The 26,928-nt window shown below is 31.6% G+C and overlaps 2 protein-coding genes across 6 annotated transcripts; one reads left to right on the plus strand and one right to left on the minus strand.

The window, feature by feature from the left end:
• Positions 1–553: 553 nt before the first annotated feature.
• On the minus strand, positions 554–26,904 carry LOC135265598 (uncharacterized). 5 transcript variants are annotated; one of them, XR_010333314.1, is made up of 7 exons: positions 26,748–26,904; positions 24,289–26,693; positions 19,398–24,238; positions 18,189–19,341; positions 17,702–18,010; positions 17,130–17,553; positions 16,324–16,691 (listed from the first exon to the last, which is right to left on the minus strand). XR_010333314.1 is itself a non-coding variant. In XM_064355363.1 (4 exons), the coding sequence occupies exons 3-4, from the start codon at positions 17,973–17,975 to the stop codon at positions 13,987–13,989; spliced, it is 894 nt and encodes a 297-aa protein (XP_064211433.1). In that variant the 5' UTR covers positions 17,976–18,010; positions 18,189–19,341; positions 19,398–22,093; the 3' UTR covers positions 10,314–13,986. The 5 variants fall into 5 exon arrangements, 3 of the variants coding, with proteins under 3 accessions (XP_064211433.1, XP_064211434.1, XP_064211435.1); XR_010333315.1 differs by lacking the exons at positions 16,324–16,691; positions 17,130–17,553; positions 17,702–18,010; positions 18,189–19,341 and adding an exon at positions 554–677 and having other exon boundaries at positions 23,900–24,238; XM_064355363.1 differs by lacking the exons at positions 16,324–16,691; positions 24,289–26,693; positions 26,748–26,904 and adding an exon at positions 10,314–14,034 and having other exon boundaries at positions 17,130–18,010; positions 19,398–22,093.
• LOC135265599 (small ribosomal subunit protein mS31-like) lies at positions 23,690–24,276 on the plus strand. The gene is made up of 2 exons (XM_064355366.1): positions 23,690–23,823; positions 23,869–24,276. Exons 1-2 carry the CDS (start codon positions 23,766–23,768, stop codon positions 24,165–24,167), a joined length of 357 nt encoding a protein of 118 aa, XP_064211436.1. The 5' UTR covers positions 23,690–23,765; the 3' UTR covers positions 24,168–24,276.
• Positions 26,905–26,928: the final 24 nt, after the last annotated feature.

Genomic DNA, 26,928 nt, shown 5'->3' on the forward strand with positions numbered 1-26,928 from the left:
TCCGTTTGTAACTTCAGCTGGTTCAGCAGGTGGTACTTTAGTATTTTCCTTCTTGGAAGATGTAGCCTAAAAAAGTTAAATTATTGTAAAATATTTAGAACTGAACCACACTTTTTTTTTGTGGAAATTATCACAAAAATTCACTTCAAGTAAAATATAAATACCTTGTTTTCCCATGCTTTAGGTGCAACAGTTTCCTCGACATTTTCAACGCTTACAGGCTAAAATACACTTCATAAAACAAAAAAGACTTGGTGTCAACATATACTCACTTCTGCTTTATTGCGTTTTGTAATTTTTTTTTCATCTGTTCCGTTTGTAACTTCAGCTGGTTCAGCAGGTGGTACTTTAGTATTTTCCTTCTTGGAAGATGTAGCCTAAAAAAGTTAAATTATTGTAAAATATTTAGAACTGAACCACACTTTTTTTGTGGAAATTATCACAAAAATTCACTTCAAGTAAAATATAAATACCTTGTTTTCCCATGCTTTAGGTGCAACAGTTTCCTCGACATTTTCAACGCTTACAGGCTAAAATACACTTCATAAAACAAAAAAGACTTGGTGGCAACATATACTCACTTCTGCTTTATTGCGTTTTGTAATTTTTTTTTCGGTTGTCTCGTTTTCACCTTCAGCTGGTTCAGCTGGTGGTTGTTCCCTCTTGGAAGTTTTAGGCTAAAATGTCATAAATATTTATTTCTCGATTATGATAGTAATAACTTGTTTTTATTTAGTTGTTGAGGTACATAATGTTTCTTCAGCTTTGTTTAACAGGTCTTACACTGTTGTTTTGGAACCCAAAATTGACCAAATTAGAAAAAAAATTACATAATCTGTGTCAAAAAATGCACTACTTGGACTAAGTTTACAAGGTTAAAATTTTTAGAGCAGATTTTTCTTAAATAAAGACGTAATTATTGTAAATAATCCTCCGAAGATGCATGAGCATAATAATATAAATTAATTAGTTTAAATTAAGCAGAAAAATACATATGATTAAAAAAAAACAAAAATATATTTGGTGAAAAATTTTGGCTTTATTATAACTATTTATAACTTAGTGGAATTTTTTCTAGCATGCAGTTTTTTTTGCATGATCTGGTGACTTCAGGAATGTCTTCGCTTATCAAATGATAGATCTGAAGTACGAAAACAAAACCCGTTTTTTAATTTCGTCCAACTACTTCAGATAGATGCTTTTTTAATACAGGGCTTTTGTTTTTAAAATAAATAATAAAATCGATATTTTGAATATTTAGGTAATATTTTGCAACAATTAAAAACTTCCGCCCGAAAAGAAAGGTTTTGCGTTTTAATCAAAATTTCTGCTCATTTTTTTTTAGTTCTGTGTTAGTTATACTGTGTAACAACTAACAAATAAAGTGAAATGAAATGTCCACATTATTAGATATTTGTAACAAAAAAAAATATGATATGCATCCCTGAACTCGTGTGCACATTTTTTGCACAGTTAAGCCACTGGTTAAATTCGTTAAACCAAGGCTTTTGTCTAAATCCAACACAAAGGGGCTTTAGAAGCTGAATTATATTTCGTTTTGAAAAAGGGTATTGCAATGTCTGAATATGCGAAAATCTCGGCAAATATCTATTCACAACCGAAAATTTAAGCATATTTTGCCACATATTCTTCCATCTTCTGTAGGGTTAGATAAAGTAGGGTTACAAAACCACCGAAAAGCTTGAAGAAAATAGGAAACTATACTAAAAATTCCGAGAATATCAAAGGCAAAGAATGAGAATCCACAAATGTATTAAGAAATGATAAGTGCAGCCTTTATCACTGCTATTTACTATGGTAGCGCTCAGCTCCATTTGCGTGTGCGTCATCTGACATTTCTGTCACTACGTTTACATAGCAGGGGCATAGCGGCACAACCACTCTATTAAAGAAACGTTCCCAACCACCTTCCAAAGATATGTGTCCTAACTGGTTGTGGAAACACGTTTCTTCCACTATTATGACACCTTCACAAGTAAAACGATACCACATTTTTTTACTACTTTAATATTGAGAAATACTTATTTGATACTGTTTTTGAATTTGTATTGAATTCTATATATATTAGCTGCAGTGACCTTGAATGATAAGTAAAGAGGGAAGTTGTTGACCTTGCAAAAGTGGGGAGTAGCATGAATGACCTTGACCTTGAAAACATCAAGGTCCAACAATGCCTTGGCCTTGAAGTGGAGGGGAAGTGAGAGGGGTTGACCTTGAAAAAGTAAGAGAGAGAGAACGAATAGCCTTGAAAGAAAGAGAGGGGAAATGGGCGGAGTCAAACTCAAGGTCAAGGTTGTGATGTGTTGTCCCCCCATTCGTTATCTACTTATTGACTATCAATTTTTCGGACTTATTTCTTTTCAATTAAGTGCTTCTAACATAGAATGACCGGCGAAATCCAAATCTGCAAGAATCAGATCGCTACGACTAACCGTTCAGAAGATATCGGCAAAAATAAAGAAAACTTTACAAATTGATTCAACTAAATTTTCATCATTGACTATCAATTTTTCGGACCTATTTCTTTTCAATTAAGTGTTTCTAACATAGAATGACCGGCGGAATCCAAATCTGCAAGAATCAGATCGCTACGACTAACCGTTCAGAAGAAATCGGCAAAAATTGAGAAAACTTTACAAATTGATTCAACTAAATTTTCAACATTGACAAGCAATTTTTTGGAGTTATTTTCTTATGATTAAGTGTTTCTAACGTAGAATGACCGGCGGAATCCAGATCTGCAAGAATCGGATCACTACGACTAACCGTTCAGAAGATATCGGGAAAAATATAGAAAACTTTACAAATTGATTCAACTAAATTTTCAACATTGACAAGCAATTTTTTGGAGTTATTTTCTTATGATTAAGTGTTTCTAACGTAGAATGACCGGCGGAATCCAAAACTGCAAGAATCTGAACGCTACGGCTAACCGTTCAGAAGATATCGGCAAAAATAGAGAAAACTTTACAAATTGATTCAACTAAATTTTCAACATTGACAAGCAATTTTTTGAAGTTATTTTTTTATGATTAAGTGTTTCTAACGTAGAATGACCGGCGGAATCCAAATCTGCAAAAATCTGAACGCTACGACTAACCGTTCAGAAGATATCGGCAAAAATATAGAAAACTTTACAAATTGATTCAACTAAATTTTCAACATTGACAAGCAATTTTTTGGAGTTATTTTCTTACGATTAAGTGTTTCTAACGTAGAATGACCGGCGGAATCCAAAACTGCAAGAATCTGAACGCTACGGCTAACCGTTCAGAAGATATCGGCAAAAATAGAGAAAACTTTACAAATTGATTCAACTAAATTTTCAACATTGACAAGCAATTTTTTGAAGTTATTTTTTTATGATTAAGTGTTTCTAACGTAGAATGACCGGCGGAATCCAAATCTGCAAAAATCTGAACGCTACGACTAACCGTTCAGAAGATATCGGCAAAAATATAGAAAACTTTACAAATTGATTCAACTAAATTTTCAACATTGACAAGCAATTTTTTGGAGTTATTTTCTTACGATTAAGTGTTTCTAACGTAGAATGACCGGCGGAATCCAAAACTGCAAGAATCTGAACGCTACGGCTAACCGTTCAGAAGATATCGGCAAAAATAGAGAAAACTTTACAAATTGATTCAACTAAATTTTCAACATTGACAAGCAATTTTTTGGAGTTATCTTCTTATGATTAAGTGTTTCTAACGTAGAATGACCGGCGGAATCCAAATCTGCAAAAATCTGAACGCTACGACTAACCGTTCAGAAGATATCGGCAAAAATATAGAAAACTTTACAAATTGATTCAACTAAATTTTCAACATTGACAAGCAATTTTTTGGAGTTATTTTCTTACGATTAAGTGTTTCTAACGTAGAATGACCGGCGGAATCCAGATCTGCAAGAATCAGATCGCTACGACTAACCGTTCAGAAGATATCGGCAAAAATAGAGAAAACTTTACAAATTTATTCAACTAAATTTTCATCATTGACAAGCAATTTTTTGGAGCTATTTTCTTATGATTAAGTGTTTCTAACGTAGAATGACCGGCGGAATCCAGATCTGCAAGAATCAGATCGCTACGACTAACCGTTCAGAAGATATCGGCAAAAATAGAGAAAACTTTACAAATTGATTCAACTAAATTTTCAACATTGACAAGCAATTTTTTGGAGTTATTTTCTTACGATTAAGTGTTTCTAACGTAGAATGACCGGCGGAATCCAAATCTGCAAAAATCTGAACGCTACGACTAACCGTTCAGAAGATATCGGGAAAAATAGAGAAAACTTTACAAATTTATTCAACTAAATTTTCATCATTGACAAGCAATTTTTTGGAGTTATTTTCTTATGATTAAGTGTTTCTAACGTAGAATGACCGGCGGAATCCAGATCTGCAAGAATCTGATCGCTACGACTAACCGTTCAGAAGATATCGGCAAAAATAGAGAAAACTTTACAAATTTATTCAACTAAATTTTCATCATTGACAAGCAATTTTTTGGAGTTATTTTCTTATGATTAAGTGTTTCTAACGTAGAATGACCGGCGGAATCCAGATCTGCAAGAATCAGATCGCTACGACTAACCGTTCAGAAGATATCGGCAAAAATAGAGAAAACTTTACAAATTTATTCAACTAAATTTTCATCATTGACAAGCAATTTTTTGGAGCTATTTTCTTATGATTAAGTGTTTCTAACGTAGAATGACCGGCGGAATCCAGATCTGCAAGAATCAGATCGCTACGACTAACCGTTCAGAAGATATCGGCAAAAATAGAGAAAACTTTACAAATTGATTCAACTAAATTTATTTTTAGGTCGCTGGGGCAAAGCCCCAGCCTCCGGGCTATCATCTGTAGGCGCCTTGCCTCATTTATAGTTACATTTACGGTTAATACCATTTATTAGAGTGTTAATAAAATTTAAAAAGTCTAGATCAAGGTCATTCAAAGCCGAATTTTTCGAAAACGGGGCATTTGCACAAACTTTCATGTTCATATCTTTGATCTAGAGGCTTTTTAAAGCAAAATGCAAAAAAAAAATTTTCAAAAATCCAGAAGTAGCTAAAGTAAAAATACTAAAAATAAACATACCCCACGGACGATTAAACTCGAAAATGTTGAACTCGAAATGTGGAATAGTGATTTTTATGGAGCTACAGCGCGTACAGGTCTTAGGGTACAGGCTGGGGCTTCGCCCCAGCGAACTAAAAATAAACATACCCCACGAACAATTAAACTCGAAACCGTGGAACTCGACACGTGGAATAGTGTATTTTATAGAGAAAGGGCGCCGTACAATTCGTGGCCGGAGGCTGGGGCTGCGCCCCAGCTAACTAAAAGGAAATATACACCACGGTGTTGTTGGTAAATTGCATGAAGGGAAATGCGGGAATGCATCCCCACTTCCGTCAATCAGAGCACAGTGACATAAATTCAAATTGCAAAATATGAAAAAATACACCTACTTTTTAATGAAAAAGGTATAATACGTCATTTAAATTCATTCTGGGAATACCCGAAGGTGTTATAATCATAACAAACACGCAGGTGCGATTCTTACCTGTTGAAGCTAAACAATAACAACCAATCAGAAATAAGCACACGCAACGCATGCACACCGTGGTGGCAAACGTTGTATCCCTTAAAATCAACAAAAATGGCGATTCAAGTGAAAAGTGAGTGAAAATAAAAATTATTTTTCTAATGTTATTTTCAATTTGCACAAGAAAATTCATAGTGTACGGTCATCAGGGCACTCAGAGGAATAGTTTGGCGTAAGTTTCAGCTTGAAAATCCAGAAGTAGTTAAAGTAAAAAATTACCAATGCTGCTTCAGACAAACCATAACATCAAATTTGGTGAGTTTTTTTGTGTTGCCAAGTCGATTTTTTTTCAAATTTGATAACCACGAGTTATTTTTTCTTTAAAATACTTACTAGGTGTTGCTTAATGTTGATTTGTGTTTTCATTAAAATCGTAGGAAGGGTTTGTTCGTTAAACGCAAAAAAATGTGCGTTCATTCTTTAAATTGATTCTAGTAGATTTTTTGAGTGATATCCTAAGTTTTACTGCTGACAAAAGCAAAAAACAAAAATTACTACCATTTCTTTAATGTTTAAAAAGTGCATATTTTTCAATTTTAAGTCAAATAGCAGTAAAATATGTCTGCTGAATTCATAAAACTACATGATCAGTGTAAAATTATTTAGAAGAAAATTAACTCTCAATAAAAGTAAGTAAATAAGTTTTAGCTAAGTGTAAATAATTTTTATAAAAACCGCTATAAGACATATTATTTATTCAGATAAAAAAAACTTCTAGACAGAACCTTTAAAAAACAACTTAGTTTTAAGATGATTCTATTATAAATTATAAGTCTGGTTAAATGTTTCCCGTCAGAAATTTTAACTGTGTTCAAAGCAGAGCTGGTTTAAGTTTTAATTTTAAAGGTAACTGTTTGATTTATACCGGGTGCTCAAAAACCGGCGCACCAACTCAATGGAGTGTGGTAAAGAGTTGCTCACATAAAAAGGTAAATATAGTAAAAAAAATCTTTGCATTAAAGTTATTGATAAATAACGAAATTTAAATAAATGATATGTGGCAACGTTGTCTAACAGTCGTGATCGCAAAAGAATTTGATCAACAATAAAAATAAATTATTTTTGAAACGGTTTCCTAGGAAATAATTTCCAGTGTTGGCACATCTACAAACTGTGATTTTTTTGATAAATTATAATTTTTTTAAATTAAAAAAACTGCTAAAGTCTGATGGGAAATTTAAAAATAGTTATTCATCGTTGTGTTGGGAAACGATTACTTAGTGTGAAACATAAAAACATTAAAAAATAATGAAAACTGAAAAAGTTAACAAAATAAGTTTGTAGCTCCAGATTTTTTTAAAATATGACTTTAGGAATTTTTTCAAGATTTTTCCTGTGATCTACACATGCTTCTCAACAACGTACCACTGAGTTGGTGCGCCAGTTATTGAGCACCCTGTATTTTGATTAAATAAACACTTAAGAAGTAATTATGGTTTTATTACCTCTATTGACCAAATAAAATTGTCCTGAAGTAAAAAGTTTTAAACATGACTACAAGGAAATTATAAGAATGTTATAAAACTTTTGTTAAACTATCTTAAGAATTTATGATTTTAATATTCCTTGATGAGAAGAATTGGCTGACAATACCTGTAGACAAGATTATTTTACAGCAACTTAACTACAAACTACCTTCATAAAACTTTTACAAAACCGTAGGTGGTTTTTAAACAGCATCCAAATTGTTACTTGGATGTGCCACAATATAAAAATTAAATATTAATCTTGTTTTTTAGAAAAACTGGAAGATACTGACCCCCTGATTCACTTAAAATTATTCTCAAGAGCAGATACAGGCTGTTTTCGAAATTAGCTACAATACTTTTTTTAAATGGAACACCCTATTTTTTGCATTTTTGGAACACTGATGTTTTACACGCTTTAAAAAAATATTTTATAAAAACTAGGAATCCTAGAAAAGTAGGATCTTCACCACTGAAAAGAAAGAAGTTCATAGTGAAAGGACATACAATTTAAAAAATGAAGCCATCTTTTACTAATTACTCAAAATATATTTAACCTTAAACATTAAATAAAATTTTCAGCTAATAATAACTTTAATGTTATTCTTATGGATATCTGAATTTAAATTAAAATAAAATAAAAGTTACTTAACAAGCAGAAATTATTACATTTGGTCATTATGTTCGTTAGTAGTATCACAAGAAAGTGGGAATAAATTGAAACATATTAGCCTAATGTTTCTTAAGAATTTTTTGTAGTCAAAATAGTTTGATATTTGTTTGATGCAAAAGTGCAACCAATCCTTTAGTTTTTCTCTTAATTGACAATCAATTTAAAAGATTCAAAAAATATTAGTCCGGAAGTTGTTTATAAATGTACATTATTACAAACTTTTCTGGACTGAAGTACAAGAAAATTTTGTTTACATGATTATCATTGTGAAGAGGTTGGAGGATGGCTATGTAAAAATTGTATTTTTTTTGTTAAATATTTTTTTTATATTTTTATTGTGGAAATATTATGATGTAGCATTTAATTTTTTGAGCCATGATACATCAGATACTACATGGATGCGTCTAAAAAAATTGGGGTTTTTATTTAAAAAAAATCGAAATAATAATATTGGGAATGGCTTACTTTTAAAAAATATCTGTTCGAGCATTTTATCCACAACAAAATAAATTATAGTTTTAATAGAATTATTCCATAGTTTTAGCGTCACTGTTTTTGTCTTCTATGATTTAGGTTTCTGTTACATTTTTCGAAAGTATTTTTTTTATAGTAATTGCGTAATTTCGCTGAAACAGACCAAAAGATCATAATATATATGAACGCAGATTTTTTTTCAAGAGAGCTCACCCATTTTTCAAAGTTTTGCCAAAAATTAAACTTTAACATTTAAAATGGTGAAAGTCTAAATTTTCTAGGATTATTAGTTTTTGTGAAATACATTTAAAAATAACGTGTTTTCGTCAAAAAAAATAAATTATTTTAAAAACTAAACAGAATCGACCAATGCAAGTTTAGATCAAAATTATTATTAAAGTTAAAAAATTATTAATGCAAATGCACCAAAATTTAGGGTTTCATTTAAAAAAAAACATAAGTTTATATTGTAGCTCATTTCGGAAACACTCTGTATATTTGGAAGTAATTTTTACTATTTATTTCTCAATTATTTAAGAGTCAAAAACGGAGTTTTCCAATCCCTGGGTCAGCCTATATGTTGCTTAATTTTGATGTTTTTTTTTATTAAAATTGTAATTTTTATACTTGTATGTTTTTGTTTATTGTTTATATCACCAAATAGGTATCAATTTTTAAATAATCTTTGAATAATAACTTAAATAACGCGTGTTTGTTATGATTATAACACCTTCGGGTATTCCCAGAATTCAGAATCGCTTCAGGGTACCGAAGCGATTGTTGAGAATTGGTGTACTACAAGTTGCATACTTTTTTTAGACCTGTTTTCAGTGACAGTTGTCAATCATCGGATAGGCATCCGACCTTCGCCTCGGGGTGTCTTGTCCCTTCTCATAAAATGCAAATAATGTAAACAAACTGAATTCCACTATCGCCCACGATAGTTTCTCTTATTTCAGAGATTCAAGCAACATACAGTGAAAAATACGTTTTTTATTTTGTTAAAAAAATTTGATACTAAAGAATAATAAAATACTAGCATAGTTTTGTAAAAAATAATACACCATTACACCATTTATTTATTGGGTTTTATGTTTTAATTAACCGAATTCTGTTCGCTATATTATGTGTCATGTGCATTTCTAATTGGATCACTTGCATTGAAAAAATATAAAATAAAAAAATTAATTGGTGAAACATTATTGTTCTTTCAGAAAACAGTTTAACTTTAAAAAAGTTACTAGGAATATCTCATTAAAATGATGAAAACTTCTTTAAACCCGCTTTTTCGTCTGATAATTTTATCCAGGTAATAAATTCTGAAAAATACATTGTTGTAAAAATTTATTGTAACTATACCCAGTAATAATTATAGTACAAATAACGTATCGAGAGATTGTAAGATCCAGTCTTAGGGATATAATTTGTTTACGTTACGCCTAGTAAAATAAATGATACTTTTATAATTATGTATTATTTTAGAATTTAGGAATTATTTCTCGTTTTTTTATTAAATTTATACAATTTTTCTATAACTAGCTTGCGAAGATATAGCTGCGTTACTCTTACGTTATATAAATTTTGTGTATTTCTTTAAAATATAAGTAAACATTGCTAAAGATCGGGTACCTGAAACTGAAATTACATGTAAACAAAAATGTTTATTAAAAAGTTTAGAAAGTTTTTCATAAGCTCATGAGTCATAAGACTTGTATTTAGTGGAGGGTTTAGGGTGGTGGTTGGTACTTATATATAATCAAAACATATAGTTCTACAACTTCTTTACTCTTTGAGTCTTTGCAGAGTGCTGGTCACTTTCTTGCCCAACAGTGTTTTGTAATAAGTGGTAATTTTTAAACAGTGGTATTTGTAGTTTTTAATTTGTTACTTTGCAGAATATCAATTTTATCTATTTCTTTTTATTTAATTATTTGTTGCGACTGCTGGTTGGTAAGTGTATTTCCTAATTTCTTATTATATCACTTGTAAATAGTTGAAATCTTTGTATATTTAAAATTATGGGTAATAATAGTAAACTAAGTTTTTCAAAAAAAAAGAAAAAGTCGAAAACAAATAATGCGTAATTTTTGGAAAAAACAACGAAAGGGTTCTAAAACGGAATGAACAATAAAAGTAAAAAAAACTTCCTCAGTGGGTTGACACCTTGTCGTGGTGAGGGAGCTCAGTAGTTCTATCACAAAACCTGTGCAGAACGAAGCTAAGTACAACCAAAGTTTTAATCATCTTTTTTATATTTTTTTTAAAACAGGAATAATTTTATTGTTAAAAGTATTCAAAAAAATAGCGAGCGTGATTACTCGTATTTCAAAATCTCATAAGATACGTTGATAGCAGTGTCTACAAAAAAAACGTAATGCAAATCTATAGGTACCTAATTATTTTGTTAAAAAATGTTAATTCCGAAATCATGTGCTTTCATTTTATACCACTATTAGAGAAATCGCTAAAATTCCTATTTGTGCCGATACATTTCTCTGTCTTGAACAAATGCAATAAAATTATTATCTTGTGGGTCACCCCAATGGTGGTTACCTCCAGCGGTGCGTCCTAAACCCGTCATAAATCTTCTTCCAGCTAGCTACGCATTCGAAGAAGGATGCATTAAAAGTTGCCTACTTACAATTTAATTTTTGCATTATATCTAACAATTAAGAACAGTTAACAAAAATCTAAAATATCTCAGGTCTGTATTTTTAAATTTCCTATAAAATGTTTTTTTTAAATTCTCAATACAATGCACCGTTATCAAAAATTCGTATCAACTTCATAAACAGACATTTTATTTAATAAAAAAATATCTAGGCATTTATTTCAATCAAAAATGACTCTTCGACTTACATTTACTTATAAAGAAACACTGCAAATGTCAAGAAACTCTTCAAGTCTAAATTTGCGGCTAAAAACAGTTTACACGTAAAACGTATGCGCCAGCTCCCAGAGGGTCTAGAGCCTTAAGGCTAGGTTAAACGTATTCGTCTTATGGCGTTTTCAATGTAAAAGAATTGTGGCTGTAATTAAGTTATTTGAAAAGATATCAACATCGTTTCAAAACTCAATGTATCTTAGAAATGATATTTACAAAATGGCCATTAGAAAATTTTAAAAAATCTAGTGCTCAATAAATTATGGCTATTTAAATAAACACGATTTCGAAATAATACACGTATTAAGACACCAAGACTTCAAAATGAAAAAACTCTCCGGCCAAGCGATAGAGATTGTTATTTTAAACACCTTGGTATTTTTAATTTTTTTCTGTTATTAAAAATAAGCTTAATATTGCGAAAATTTTAATTCATTGGAAGCACAAAATTCCTTGGGCGATGATTTATAGCAGTTGACTAGACAAATCCGCAGAAAGATTTACAATGGGACCGGAGGGTCTAGGTCTGAGTAACAGACCCAAAAGTAGGTACCTGCTAAAAATGATTAGATTTGTCACATCTCACTTTCTTGTTAGTCTTATTCATCGAAACAATAATGACTTTTGTTTCCGTTGAAAAAGGAATTTGGTCGAGATTAAGAACCAACCCAGAGAAAGTTAAACCATGTAACCAGAAAAGGGATTATCCGCTTAATAATAATTTAAGGGTTTCACGTTATTTATAATTGGTATTATAATAGGTAACTTGTTTATCTAATAATTTCTTTATCTAAGGCTGGTATTTAGAAAGCACTTTATTTGTGAACACACACCAGGCTAATTTTCTATTACCCAGAAATTGTTAACGTAAATTGAATTGGTTTTGGTTTTTCTTTTTCAAAAATCAAAAGTCACTTCTAGAAGCACCTAACAAAACCCTAACTAACTTTAGGCTTTGTTTACTAACTTTAATTTAAAACAGTAAATTCGTATTGCGTGACTATTTCCTAAACTATAACGCTTTGGAGCTATTGTGTTCTGTACAAATTAATGTAAAAATTGATAATAATGATAATAATTATAGAATTAAAAAAATTCGCACGACTTTGTTTCGTCAAAAAATGACACCTACAATAGCGAGCAAAAAATTTTGGACACATTTGTCATTTCATTGTCAAAAAGGTTAGAGTAGTATTGCCCACGATTATGTCAGTAAAATGTCAAAAGTGCTCGCCAGTGTACACTGTTATTCTTAATAAAAACCTAATTTACACTTTGTTTTTTTTAAATATAACAAATAATATGCTGAAAAGGAATGTTTTAGTTTTCAAAGGACTCAGTTGTGTGCATGCTATATATATTATGATTATGACAGTATAGCAACATTAATGACGTAATTGGTTTTTGAATTATAACGTAATTTTTTATTTTTGTAAATAACAACTGACATTTCTGCTTGTTGTTGTTGACAGTACACTTTTTAGTAATTAAAAAATAAAATTAAAATTAAGTAAAAAAAGATGAATTGAGTTCTTTGACCTAAAGATTTTTTTGTTAATTGTCTACTCTACCAGTGACCATAGGTATTTAAGAGTGTTATTCGTTATTATATGTTATTCGTTTTTATAAAATTTACATTCTTGGGAAAGTATAGTTATTGCTATTCAAAAGAGAAAACACCAACCCCCTACATTGTAATGTAATCTCCCTAAAGTGGTAGGAGGAAGCATCTGCTAATATAAGAAGTGCAAAACTATGGTAATTTTTAATTACTGTTTAACAGTTCGCTGTGCTATTGTGTGGAGTTTGTGCTTAGTGACATTTTATAAAATGGCTAGATCCAAAGGCAATGGAAGATAGAAATATAGAAATTTCTGTTAGTTAAAAAAGTATTTAGATTTTTTTTTGAAAATATATGAATCTTTTTTTACGCATGTTTCATTGCATAACACCTACGTTCCTAACTACAGTCAAATCTTTTAATTCGACTATATGTTAATCGAATCTTAAATTAAAATTATATTTATTAAACTAATTGAGTAATCCGAAAAATTGACAATCCAGAGAACGCCTTGAATTAGTTTCTTTTTATCGTGATTTACCAGTATTTTAGAACGTTTTTTCTTTTTCATTAAATAAACACTTCAAATTTAAAATAAAACTGTTCAAATTGGGAACATCTTCTTTGGGCATACAAATATCAAGTAAGACCAATGTAGGTAATGTTGTAAATCACAAATACATTCTTTGTTGTGACATCAGCTTAACCACAGAATTTGAAGCACCCTAAGCCGGTCGGGCCGACAGTTTTATGATCGACACCCCGAGAGCGAGTTCAAGATTCCTTTTAACCTAGCCTTTTAAGGGCGCCACTCAGTTATCGATAACGAAGCTCCCAACTGAGAAGGAGATAAGAAAACTATTGAATAATCAATTAAAATTCCGTATATTAAAAGTTACTCTTGTGACCTGATGGTTAAATCAACTACTGACACGAATCTTTACGTTAGAATTGGCCAATTCGCTCGCTCACATTAATTGAAATTATAAGTTATAAAAAATTATTAATAGTTGCATAAAAATTGAAATTTAAAAAGGAAAATTTGAAAATTGAAATAATTTTTTTTTTAAGAAAGGAAATTCGAATAATATATTATAACGAAAAGATTGAAAATCGCGAAGAACTGATATCTGGGACTTATCTGCGTCCAGTCCTTGGCCGTTTACGAGGTTCCCGAAGGTCACACCATTTGATGAAGGGAGTCCTCCTCTAATCGACTGTAGGGGAACCCTTCGGATACGAAATAACAGAAACTTTGAGGACCTCGGATTTTCCTCTGATCGGTTACGACATTGGCGTGTCGGACTTTAGGATGATACTGGGGTTGAGGGCCTAAAATGGGGTATTAGGGATCGGAAAAACTAAAGTTATGAATCTACTTTGGTGGTGTGCGCCCTCAAAAGTTGCTTGATCGTTCTAAGTGTTGGATTTTTAACAAATAAATAACTAATTTAAGGTCACAGGTAATTGTTGCAGATGTTCTTAACTGGACCTCTCAACACCTACTGACCGTTCGACCTCTACCCCTCCCCAAATATTTCGCGCATGATTTTATTAAGAATTTAAGTTTTTTTTTATAAACGTTACAATGTATTGCTTTATTGGTTTCCGGAACGATTTAACGTAACCTAACACCAAACAAATCAGCGATTAAATTTATCTAAGGCTAAATCGTTCCAGAAACCGTTATGTTATTTCCAGGTGTTTTTTAATCTATTAAATTTTGTCTTTGATCTCATGAGAGGCTATTACGTTGTAGAAATGCATTGAATGCATTTTTCATCTACTTTTTATTAAATTTGTCCTTGATTTTGTCATATTACCACAATACTAATAATAATAAAGTTATAAACCAATTCTTATGATAACGGTCTGATCAGTGATCACGGTTAAATCAATAGTGTTATGTTATGAATGGTACTACATCTTTTCCAATTGTAGTTGAGAATGATTAATTCTGAAAGATTAATTTCCGATAATTTCAGTATTTTAGAAGGTATTAATTGTAGTTCAGAAGATGGTTTCTGATATTCAAATACTACTTTCTTTGTTCTGAAAGAAATTGGAAAAAGTATAAAACAAAAAATTAGTTTAGCTTAAAAGTAAAAAGTATGAGCTTTAGCCTTTTAACATTTTTTTAGAGATCTGCAGCCGAGAAGTTAGAAGCATAAGAAACTCTATTGTTTTTGTAAATTGACTGATAATGTTCACAAAAAAAAAAATAGTTTTTTTGAACTATTTGAAGTGAATATTCGAAATTTGAAAGCAATTTTTTTCATCAAAAATTATAAACAAAGTGATTCTTTCTAACTACACTCTTTTCAACTTCAAATAACGTCAATTGAAGTTCAGATTAGTTACTTTGGTTTGGGAAAACATTTTTTTTTATTCGGAAGTTACAAATTGTATTTCAGAGTACAAGAATAAGTTGTAATTAATATTTTACTCTTTTCAGCTGTTGAAAAAAATGTTGAAGTTGTTAAATATTTTTTAATTAAAATTAGGTAATAAATAAAAGCAGTGGTAATCAAGTATATAGCTTTTGTTTTCTGTAGTATTTTGTTATTTTAAATTTCAATCCCAATTTACGTATGAAAAGTCTATTTTTAAATTACAATTAACATCTTCCAAAAAAGAACTTACGATTCTGAATTACCTTTACACAGTTGAAATTAAAGCTTTATTTTTAATAAAAAAATACGTGGAAACACTGAAAAAAATACCGTAAGACCGTAACATTTTCATAATAAAACATTTTTGCAACATTACCTATTTCAAAGCATTTAAAGAAAAAACTGTGTTGAATATAATTTTGGACAGTGTCTTTTTTATTAGATAAAACAATTTATTCTTTTTGATTTATAATTGGAATATTTTCACGAGATTTGAATGTTGGGTTTTCTCAAAAAACAAAATTCAACTATTTAGGACCGAAATCCAAACATTTTGTTTGTTATTTTCCTTTAACAATAATTTAATAACAATTTAAGAGTAGATTTTTACTGTATTTTCATATTTGGTGTTAAATACTTCATTTATTTTTTGAAAAAAATATTTTTTTAACAGACTGAACATGGAATAAGGACTGAGTTTTTAAGAAAAATAATAAATAAAATATTCTTTTACAATTGGATTAAATATTTGTAACCAATTTTAACAGGTTTTTTGTTGGTAACATTTTAAGCCTTCTTTTTAATACCTGAATCCTAGATTATTACCACTATTTTAAAATATGTTTTCTATAGCAACGTGTTTTTAAATTAAAATTATTAAAATATTCCAACAAAAAAAAATTGAAAAAACTTAACGACAGTCCACGAACTTTAAGCTTGTGTCTTCGCTATCGTATTTTTTAATAACAAAATTAAATGAAAAGATTTTTTTTCCATTTTCGTTTTAAAAGACACGGATTTTTTTTCATATTTCTATGTATTGTTACAGCTAAGGCCCTCAGAAAGTTACGATATTTTTTCATACGTTCTCAGCATACTTAAAACTTAAATGTCTTGTCCAAAAAATATTTAAAAAAAATATTACTAACCCCATAAAAAATTAAGTTTATTCCTTATAACTTATTAAAGTTGTTACGGGCAATGAACTGGGTGTAAATAAATTTACCACTTTAGCTGACGTTTCGGTTTTTATTAAACCTTTTTCAAAGCTTATTCCTTATGTAGCTCACAATGAACCCTAAAAATTAATTGACTAACGAATTAAGTTAACATTTAATTGACCAAAAGTCAAATTAATCGCAAATTAAAATTAATTGTGAGCTATACAACGAATAAGCTTATTTTTAGGTCTTTTTTGCACAAAAAAACGTTTCTTTAAGAATATTAATAGAAATTATAAAAAACCTATTTTTTCAGTAATAATTATAAAAACATAGAAAAAAAATTTAGTAGCAAACGCTCAGTAGTGAGTTCTGTGTGATTATTTTTTAACTACAGTAAAAATATACTTTTAGCAGACTCGGCCTGTAGTTCACCCTAAAACAAAAAAACAATTTTGATCTATGATCAGACCTTTAATATGAAAGGGCTTCTAATAAGTCAACTTTGTTTAATCTACAAATGTGTTCTATGTAATATAAGATACTTGTGTGTATTAATGTTAATTACTGCATCTGTTTAAATAATCATTTCCATGTATTATAATCGGTATTACTCTTAAGCATAAGATTAGGGAAATATCGACGAGACTTTGCGTGTACTATTCTTAATCACAAAGGCTAACTAATGAATAGAAAATGGTTTTGTAAAGAATTGTGTGCCTGTTTTGTTTTGCTTGCAAAAAATCACTGTGACTTCTGACGTTTTTCTAGTATTACAATTTTGTATTTTGTTTAAATAAAAATGTAGCAAAAGTGTTAGAAATATAATATAAAAATAGTTAGTTATTTATAATAAGCTTTATAGATCATTTACCTTTCTTGAAAGCGCGGCTTTGTATTCCACGTAGGACTTCAAAATCTGATCAAACTGCTTGCAGGCCACTTGTTTGTACTTCTCCCTCATCTTTTGCAAGTGTTTAATCTCGCTCTCACATTCAAGTTGTTGCTCCTTTATATCCTTTAGCAGCTCCTTGTAGGCTTTCAACGAGTTGCTTCTCTCCATAAATACGTCAATTCTGGAAGTCTCGCACGCAAGTTTCGTTCTTAGTTCGCCCACTTGGGCCCTTATTTGACATTCTTTTATTTTTTCATCACACACTTTTGGTAATTTTTCCAGTCGTAGTTTAGCAATATCTTCCAAAATCTTCTCTTTAGTTAATTCATTTTCTAAATACTTTTGCTGTTGCTCCTCCAGTTTTTTCTTCAACACCACCAACGTGTTATCTTCAGGCCTGACACTGAAATCACAACCGTCACGACCATCCACTGAGTTCACATTCTGCGAAGTTGCTTTCAAAAACTCGTCACAAACTTTCTTGTATTTGTGCTCCAAAATAAGCCCTATTTCTTTTCTGAGAGTGCGACCTTCGTTAAAGCTTAACTCACTGTTTCCTGAAGATCGTAATCCTAGTAACTGTGTGTATTCATTGTCTAACACATCAACTTGCTGGCAACTTTGCTCATGTAAAATATTTTCCACTTTGGTTGCAAGTTCAGGGTTCAAGGCACCAGCAGTGGATATAAAATCGGCCACAGCTTGGTATAGTATTTGGAGATGGGTGTACCTGTCGCGTTGTAATTTGAGGAGGTGCCGCAAGTTGTTCAGTTCTTGAATTTGGGGGCTGTTACAATCGCTGGGGGTCGTTTCTGAGTCGGACATTATTTACCGTAATACGTCCAACCATGCCAATTTCACTGAAATAACACAATTGTGAAGAATTACAATAAATGTCAATCTGTCAAAGACAAGTAGAGGAGGAGAGGGTAATGTTGCCAACTGTGCAAAAAATCAACATTCCCCACGTTTAAAGAAGAAAAAAGTAAATTAAATTTTCGAAGTCTCGATCGAGCAGTCAAAGTTTTAAACCTTTACCTGTTCAGATTAGCGACAACCCTTTGCGACTTGTACTTGTGCTAGTTGTGCGCTCCACCTTGCGTGAAAAAGCGTTTTTCTCAAAACGAACCAAACCATTTTCAAAGTGAGGTCCAGGCCAAAACTCCCTCACAAAACTGTGCCTACAAAGCGCACTTTTGATGCCATCGGGGATCGGACGAAAATCCGAAAACCAAAAAGAGTTCCGCTCATCAGAATTCCGCCTCCGGCGGAATTGACCTCACCGATACCAGCGACGCCCAAGCCAACCACATCGGAACCGGAAATGGTGAACTCCAAAAGTAGAAAGGGGGACCCATTTAAAAATTAATTAGTGAATTAATGACATATTAATTGATAATTAATGACAATTAAATTGATAACGACCGATTAATTTAATTGAAATTTGATATCAAACTTTCTCTTTTAATTGACCTTCGATAATTAATTAATGACGAATTAATTGGATCATCAACTTTTTCTGGCGCCCTCTGGTGTTCAAACATTTTAGCGGGAAATTTAAATGTGACAGATCTCGGCGCCCTCTGGTGTTTAAGTTTTTCAGCGGGAAATTTAAATGTGACAGATCTCTGCGCCATCTAGTGTTCAATTTCGAAATCACTTTTTTTTTAGCGGTAAATTTGAATGTGTCGCTAAGCGGGGAATTACACCTAGGTTTCAATAAAAAATTAAAATATATCAAAATTAGTTACAAATTAACGGAAAATTAATCACACATCAGCTTTATCTTGTTATTAGAGGTTCAATAAAAACGTTATTAAAAATAAACATATATTTAAGAATCGCCCACACAATCATTCTACATCCTCGACGCCGCTTTCTTCTTCAGACTGGTCATCGTCCGATTCCGGGAACACAATTTTCCGTAAAAGGGAATTATAGGGTACCTTTTCCCGCCCTAAATGTATCCGTCTAGGACACCCCATATGTGTCCGGGGTAATATAGGTGTTTCACACCGCGTACACTTGAGTGTTACATTATAAATGTGCATATGTTTGTACCAGACTTTTTCTTCTAGCCTGGCGCACCACTTGCAGAGGATATTCTCCTCCTGTAACGCTCTATACGTGGTGAACCGCCTAAATGTTAGACGGTACTCCCCTCTGGAGTACAGGATTACACATTGTCCATCTAATAATAATAAATTCATATTGCGAAAATAGACTTGTATTTATTTATTAACTTACCAAACATTTGTCACACAATTTAACACTTGGCACGTAAAAATGTATAGGTACTTGTGTCGCCGAAAGTCAGCTTTGAAAATGAGGAAAAAAGGGTTTGAAGGTGGTAGTGGTGGTGGTGGTGGTGATGTTGGTAGGGGATGAAATTTGAGAGAAAGATTTCTAATGGTTCGGTGAATCATCTTTTCTTTCATCAAAACAGCCAGACAGACGACTGTCTAGGTTACTAATTGTCGCTGCAAATCCTATAATCCTTTTGTCGCTATATCGTTTGGGATGCTTTTCAAACATCGGTACGAAATTTAAATAAAAAAAATATAAATAAATGTACTTAAATTGATCCGTGAAGACCTTCTATATATACGTAATGTATATAAACATTGAAGTACGGAAACATTTTTAGTTTTAAAGCACCGTTCACGGCTATTGTCACTGCCCTTCAGGTTGTGGAAAAACACATTTTATAACGCAGTTCTTAAATCATTTGAAATCAATGTGTGATACAAGTTTTGATCGTGTGATATAGTATTATGATGAATGGCAACCGTTATATGAAAAAAATGATATTGTTAGTAATTTAAGAATCGAGTATCGTCAAGGTATGCCTGATATGACTGAATTTGATGGTTTAAAGCCGACGTTAATAATTTTGGATGATTTAATGCGTGAAACAAATGGTGGTGTTGTGGATATATTTACAAAAGGTAGCCATCATCGAAATCTTAGTGTTTTTTATATTACGCAAAATCTGTTCCACCAAGGCAAAGGACAGAGAGACATTTCACTGAATGCAAACTACATTATATATTTCAAAAACCCCCGTGACAAGGCTCAAGTCAATTTTTTAGCCCGACAGATTTTTCCAGAAAATACAAAATTTCTTCAAGAAGCTTATAAGGATGCGACTATGAAACCGCATGGATATTTGTTAATCGATTTAAAACAGGATACGTCCGATGATTATCGTATTCGTACAAACATTTTACCCGATGAATCACCTACTTTTGCATATATACCTAAGAGACGTATGAAAAAAGTATAAATTTAAAAAACGTGTTATTCATTTCTCAGTTGTATTTGAGATGTCGCGAACGTTAGCAAGAAACGCTGATCTTTTAAAATTCTTACATAAAACAACACCTGAATATCGTAAATCAATTTTAAATACAGCGGACAAAAATCTGGTTCATTGTATTTGTGAATGCGCTCATAATACTTTGTTGGGTAAAGTTCCATTGAATCGTACAAAAAAGTAAACTAAAAAAACATAAAAAAGTGTTGAGGGATTTAGTTAATCGAAAATTGTCTGTTCAGCAAAAGAAAAAGTTGATTGTTCAAAAAGGTGGTGCCTTCTTACCGTTATTGTTAGCGCCAATAATATCGGGTGTATTGGGTCATTTATTTCGTAAATAACGATAATGGAGCATGCTAAGAAAATGATAATGGTTGATCCAGGTGTATTTGAACGTATGCAAAGTGGTACCAGCAATCAACCAAACATCATAAATGATTTGGATCGTGAAATGTGAAGAATTATAGAACTGAAACACATTGACGACAACGAGAAATGGACGTTGTACAATCAAGTTCTTCAAAGATATTTAAAAGTGATAAATCGATTTCGTGAACCTGTAACAATACCAATGATTGAAACAGGTGAAAAAGAAAATGTTGATGTTGAAAATAATAAGTTAATAGCAGCCGATCATCTTAACAAAAATTTTCTAAAATCGTTACCGAAAACTTTACAAGCTAATAATTAATTATAATCATTGACCTTATGAAAAGTGGTACTAGTAGTAGTAGACTGTCTGCTGAACCGACTGGTTGGAAAAATTTTTCACAAATTTTATCTAAAATCAACGTACCACGTGCGTTTATTGTTAATCCAAAACGAATGCAGTATATAAACGAAAACATACGTGAGAAACGACAAGAAACACCACAACCATCATCTTCATCATCTTACACTTAATCATAAGAAAATAACTCCAAAAAATTGCTTGTCAATGATGAAAATTTTGTTGAATCAATTTGTAAAGTTTTCTATATTTTTCCCGATATCTTCTGAAAGGTTAGTCGTAGTGATCCGATTCTTGCAGATTTAGATTCCGCCGGTCATTCTACGTTAGAAACACTTAATCATAAGAAAATAACTCCAAAAAATTGCTTGTCAATGATGAAAATTTTGTTGAATCAATTTGTAAAGTTTTCTATATTTTTCCCGATATCTTCTGAAAGGTTAGTCGTAGTGATCCGATTCTTGCAGATTTAGATTCCGCCGGTCATTCTACGTTAGAAACACTTAATCATAAGAAAATAACTCCAAAAAATTGCTTGTCAATGATAAAAATTTAGTTGAATCAATTTGTAAAGTTTTCTCTATTTTTGCCGATATCTTCTGAACGGTTAGTCGTAGTGATCTGATTCTGGCAGATTTGGATTTTCATTAAAAAAATTCAAAAAAAAAAAACTAAAAGTTGTAGAGCACTGCGGTTTGTTCCATTGAATTCTACAGCTCATTCTACATATTATATCAATTTTTCACAAAAATTAAAAATTTAAAATTTTTTGTGAAAAGTTTTATTCAACAAAAAAATTCATAACTCGAAAACTAAAAGTCGTAGAGCAATGCGGTTTGTTCCATTGAATTCAGCGGCTCATTTTCTGTGTTATACCAACTTTTCACGAGATTTAAAATTTTCAGTTTTTTTGCTAAAATTTCCTGAGTAATACCCTTACCTTCAAAGAGGTGAAAAAAAAATTACGGCGAAACTATTAGAGTTATCGAGAAACGGAAAAATGGAGAATAACCGGAATAAAAAACTCTACAAAATGGCATAGGACTCAAAGCGATTTCTCGCCAAAAAAATTTTCAATTTTCAAACGCCGATTACGCCCAAATTAAAAAAGCTAGAAGAAAACGCTTTTTTAGATCGGAAAGAGCACATCAAAATCTATAAGATAGAATCGGTTTCATTTGATTTTGAGACACTTTAAAAATTTTTAAAAATTTCTAACGGGGGGGTGTAAAATTTTTTTTATTTTTTTTATTTTCTCATTTACGGCTAAACTATTCTAAAAAGTGGAACTATTTTGATCCATACCTATGCAAAATGATCCGGGGAATCGATTGGCATCAAGAAAATTGCCAAATTCCTAATAGTTTTTTAGTTATGAATTTTTGAGTATATGATCTAATTTTCGCTTTTATTTGCATTCTCTCGAAAACTATAAGTCGGACAACAATAATCTTTTTTGCAAATGATAGATCATTAAAAGGGCTTTCCAACGATGCTACACTTCATGGGGTTATCTCGAATAGTTCCGGAGCTATTGCTCGAGAAATGTTCCGGGTACCCAAAATCGACAAAAACTGCGACGAAAATTGAAAAAATCAAACATCAAAAAATCGAACATATGGACTTTTTGTGGACTTCTAACAACTTTTGTGGGTTGTTAAGACATGTAGAGTCCATAAAAATCTACTGGAGTGAGTTTAAAAAAAATATTTTTTTTCACCTCTTTGAAGGTGAAATTTGAGCAAAAAAATTGAAAATTTTAAATTGCGTGAAAAATTAGTATAATAGAGAAAAAAAGCCGCTGAATCCAACGGAACAAACCGCACTGCTCTACGACTTTTATTCGAGTTATGAATTTTTTTAATGAATAAAATTTTTCACTAAGACAAATGGCCACCCTAAATTTAGGCAAAAAATTTTAAATTTCTAATTCTTGTGAAAAATCGATATAATATGTAAAATGAGCCGTAGAATTCAATCGAACAAACCGCAATGCTCTACGACTTTTAGTTTTTTTTTTATGAATTTTTTTAGTGAAAAACTTTGATCGCCTCTGTAGCCGGAACCGTTGCCCGGAGCGGCTCCGGGTTTGGTCGAAAAAATAGAAACGAGAATGTCGCATTAGCACAAACAGAAAAAGTAATTATTAACATCCTCTTCAATAAAGTTGTCAACAAAGTATAAAAGGCGCATGAAGATCAAATATTTGAATATTTCAATTTGAATTCAAAAAGAAAAAAATAAGAGAAGTTTCTATAAGAAATCAATCTGAGTATGCTGTTTTGAAAAAACTTAGTGGTGAACAGAATTAAAAACTTCTGGTTTGTTGCAAAAACAATTTTGTTGCAGAGACACAAATGACCAGAGTTGTAAAGGACGTAGCAGAGACGTTGGGAGGAGATGTGAAGCAAACCGAGACAGAATTATTGATGAAGCTTTTAAAGACGTCTGAAGAGGGCAAAGCGTCTAATTTAGTGTTTAGGGCGTTGAAAACAAAACTTGGAACGAGTTATACCAGAGGGATTTAAAGCTGGCTGTTACTCACCCTCCTAGCAATTATTTCCAACAGATGATCTTGTGGACCGAACAGGGGAAAATATGGAAATTTCCCATTGATAACGAACAAGGTTGCGCCTAATTTGTTAAGTATCGTGTCATATTTATAATTTTAGGGCTTGATGAGGAAAAGAAAGTTTACTTTACCGAGCACGTGTTTCTTGAGAAGTATTTAGAGCCTTGGTGTCCTCAAAAGGGGCCCTTGAGGCATTTCATGGAGTTGGTCTGTGTCGGACTTTCGAAAAATCCATACTTGACAGTTGACGCCAAACGGGAACATATCGAGTGGTTCAAAAACTATTTTGAAGAGAAGAAACAATTATTGAAAGAAGTTGGGGCACTACAAGACAGAGAGTTGGCCCAAACACTTAAATCTGGATGTGGAGTGAAAGGGGGCAATGGTCTGACCCCATAACATCACTATGTATTATGTTATCGCAAACGTTGTCCACAAATCTTTGGGAGACTAAGAAATAATCCAAGCGCCTGAAAAATTTAATATTAAAACTAGATATCGCACAGTATTATTATTTTACCATCCAACGTTGTTAGGTCTGGCATTTCTCATGTAGATCCAGAAAGTGTAAGCTTTTTCCTTCTCGGGATATAAGTGGCGATAAATATCAACATAACCGTTTCCAAGAAAAGCAGTCATGCCGTCACGTTCCTCCACTGAAAACCCAGCACTATTGGTGTTGGTTTTGGGATTAGCCAAGTCAATCTCTTTGTGTGCCACGTTCATATCCCCACAAATTATGACTGGTTTTTGGGAGTCCAAATTTTTAATAAACTTCTCGAATTGTTCGTTCCAATCTAAACGTTTTGGCAAGGTGACTAAATTTCGACCTGTTAATAAATGCGAATGAATTACTTACTGTTCGATCGTTGGTGTGAAAATAATGAATATAAATTCGATACAAACCCGACACATCAAACTTTTATTTAAAAAACAAAAACAATGCCTTTGGTTAACTTAAGACGATAGTAACATACAAACTAATTTAAGAGAAATGTACCAAATACATTATTCTTTACGTCACATCTTCGATAAATCTCTCATACAAAAGCTTTTAAATAAAATATTTGAGACTTGGTCGATTCAAATACGCGTAAGCCTTTAAATTAAAATTTGGAGGAGATATTTGAAATTTTGAAACAAATTACTGTAAAAAACGTTGCATCAACCCGTGAGAAGGTTGTTCAAGATTGTTCAAAATATTTAAGTAAGAGCTAGGAAAAATACTTTAAATAAAAATTGTGAAGCATACAATCAGAATGAGGCGAAAAATTATTATTACATTAATTCAAAAATAGAATACTTTTTTCTCTTTCCTTAAGCGAAAAATAAAGACGTTTTTATTAAAAAAAACCGCGAGATTTTGCTAAAACTGACAAAAAACAACTAAATTTGTTTGATCAAATGATCATGGCATCATTTTACCTTTTTACAAGGGATTTAGCATGTTTTTGGCCCTGTCAGGCAAATGTTTTGAAAAATATCGGCAAAAATACACCGAAAAGTATTCGAAAATTGTGTTATGTTTGCCTTTTTTTGTGTTTAAAGGTGAATAATTTTTTTCGAACGTTCTATCAAGTTTATCAGGCAAAAACGCCAGTATTTGGAAGAGTTTCCTCAAAAATGTGTTGCTCACTCGACTTATATTTTCATTTATAAAATGATACCATCTTGTAGTAACATTATCAGTTAAAAAAAAAATAGTTTGATTGAACAATGCATCAATTCATCATAAAATACAGTCCACAGTTAATCATAAACAAAGCATTGTCAATGACAAATGTCAATTTCAATGACAAATCGTAAGATATCCGGCTCGAAGAACCAAAAAATGTGGCTGTATTTTATTACGAATTGACACAATGTTAAATCAACTCTGTTTTTTATTGTTATTTTTTGTTTATTTATTTTTTTTATAAATTAAAATATAAATCTAATGCGCAACGTAAGCAAAAATAAAATTAATGTTTAAAATGAAGGGTTTTTGTATTTTCGAGTAAGAAGGCCACGGACTTTTACTTAATCCTTAGTATAAGGGCATTCTAAAAATTAAGAAAAATCTGAACATATGTCAAAAATGAAGGCCAAGGACTTTTACTTAATCCTTAGTATAAGCGCCTTCTAAAAATTAAGAAAAATCTGAACATAAGTCAAAAATCTACTTAGAAGACCTGTTGTTCCAAAACAATTCGGATCAACAAATTATTGACGAATAATATATAACTCAGATTGAGGAGAAAAATTATTAAATTAGTTCAAAAATTTTGTACTAAAAAGTTCGCGAAATGTGGCTAAAAGTAGCGGAAAACCACTGAATTTATTTGATTATGACAATATTTCGCCTTTTTTCAAGCGGTTAGTATAATCCTTGGTGTAAACACGTTCTAAAAACTAGAAAAAAAGTTGGACAACTGTGGTTTAGGTCAACATAAATAATTATTGCCTTTTTTATTGTTTCAACAAGTATTTTACGAGATTTCACAAAAATCATACTAAATTCAATTGTTCCTAAACTTTTATTGTCTTCTAAAAATTCACAAATCGGAAAAGTCAGCAGCCTTCGTAACCTTCTATAGTCTTGACTTCTTCTGGTAATTTATATACAGCGCACTTAGTCTCTTGAATACAAAGTATATCTGGTTTGTCATACTTCAAGATATCAAGGCATCCCTTCTTTAACCAGCTTCTTAATCCGTCTACATTCCACGTAGTGATATGAAAGTTGGGAGCTTTTCCTTTCGGGGATTTCGTAGTGCATTTGAAATTTATATTTTCCCAATTAGTTACTGTCGAATTTTTAGGCCCCTTTGTACTTTGTACAAACTCTCTCTTAGTAGCAAGACCTGTGCGTGTTTGAGGTTTTTTCGCTTCTTCCACTTGGGTTTCTTCTTTATTTCCACTGTCTGCCTTCTTGGCAGTTTTACCCTATAAAGTTTTGTGTTATTCTTCAAATTCTATTACAAGTGAAAAATAAAATACCTTAGTTTTCTCTGCCTTAGGTTCCTCCTTACTTTCAGCACTTACGGGCTAGAACAGATCTTAATTTGTAAAACAATTAAAACTTGGTGGCAATATACTCACTTCTGCTTTATTGCGTTTTGTAATTTTTTTTTCATCTGTTCCGTTTGTAACTTCAGCTGGTTCAGCAGGTGGTACTTTA

The sequence above is a fragment of the Tribolium castaneum genome, chromosome 3 (genome assembly GCF_031307605.1).
Source record: "Tribolium castaneum strain GA2 chromosome 3, icTriCast1.1, whole genome shotgun sequence".
NCBI lineage: Eukaryota > Metazoa > Arthropoda > Insecta > Coleoptera > Tenebrionidae > Tribolium > Tribolium castaneum.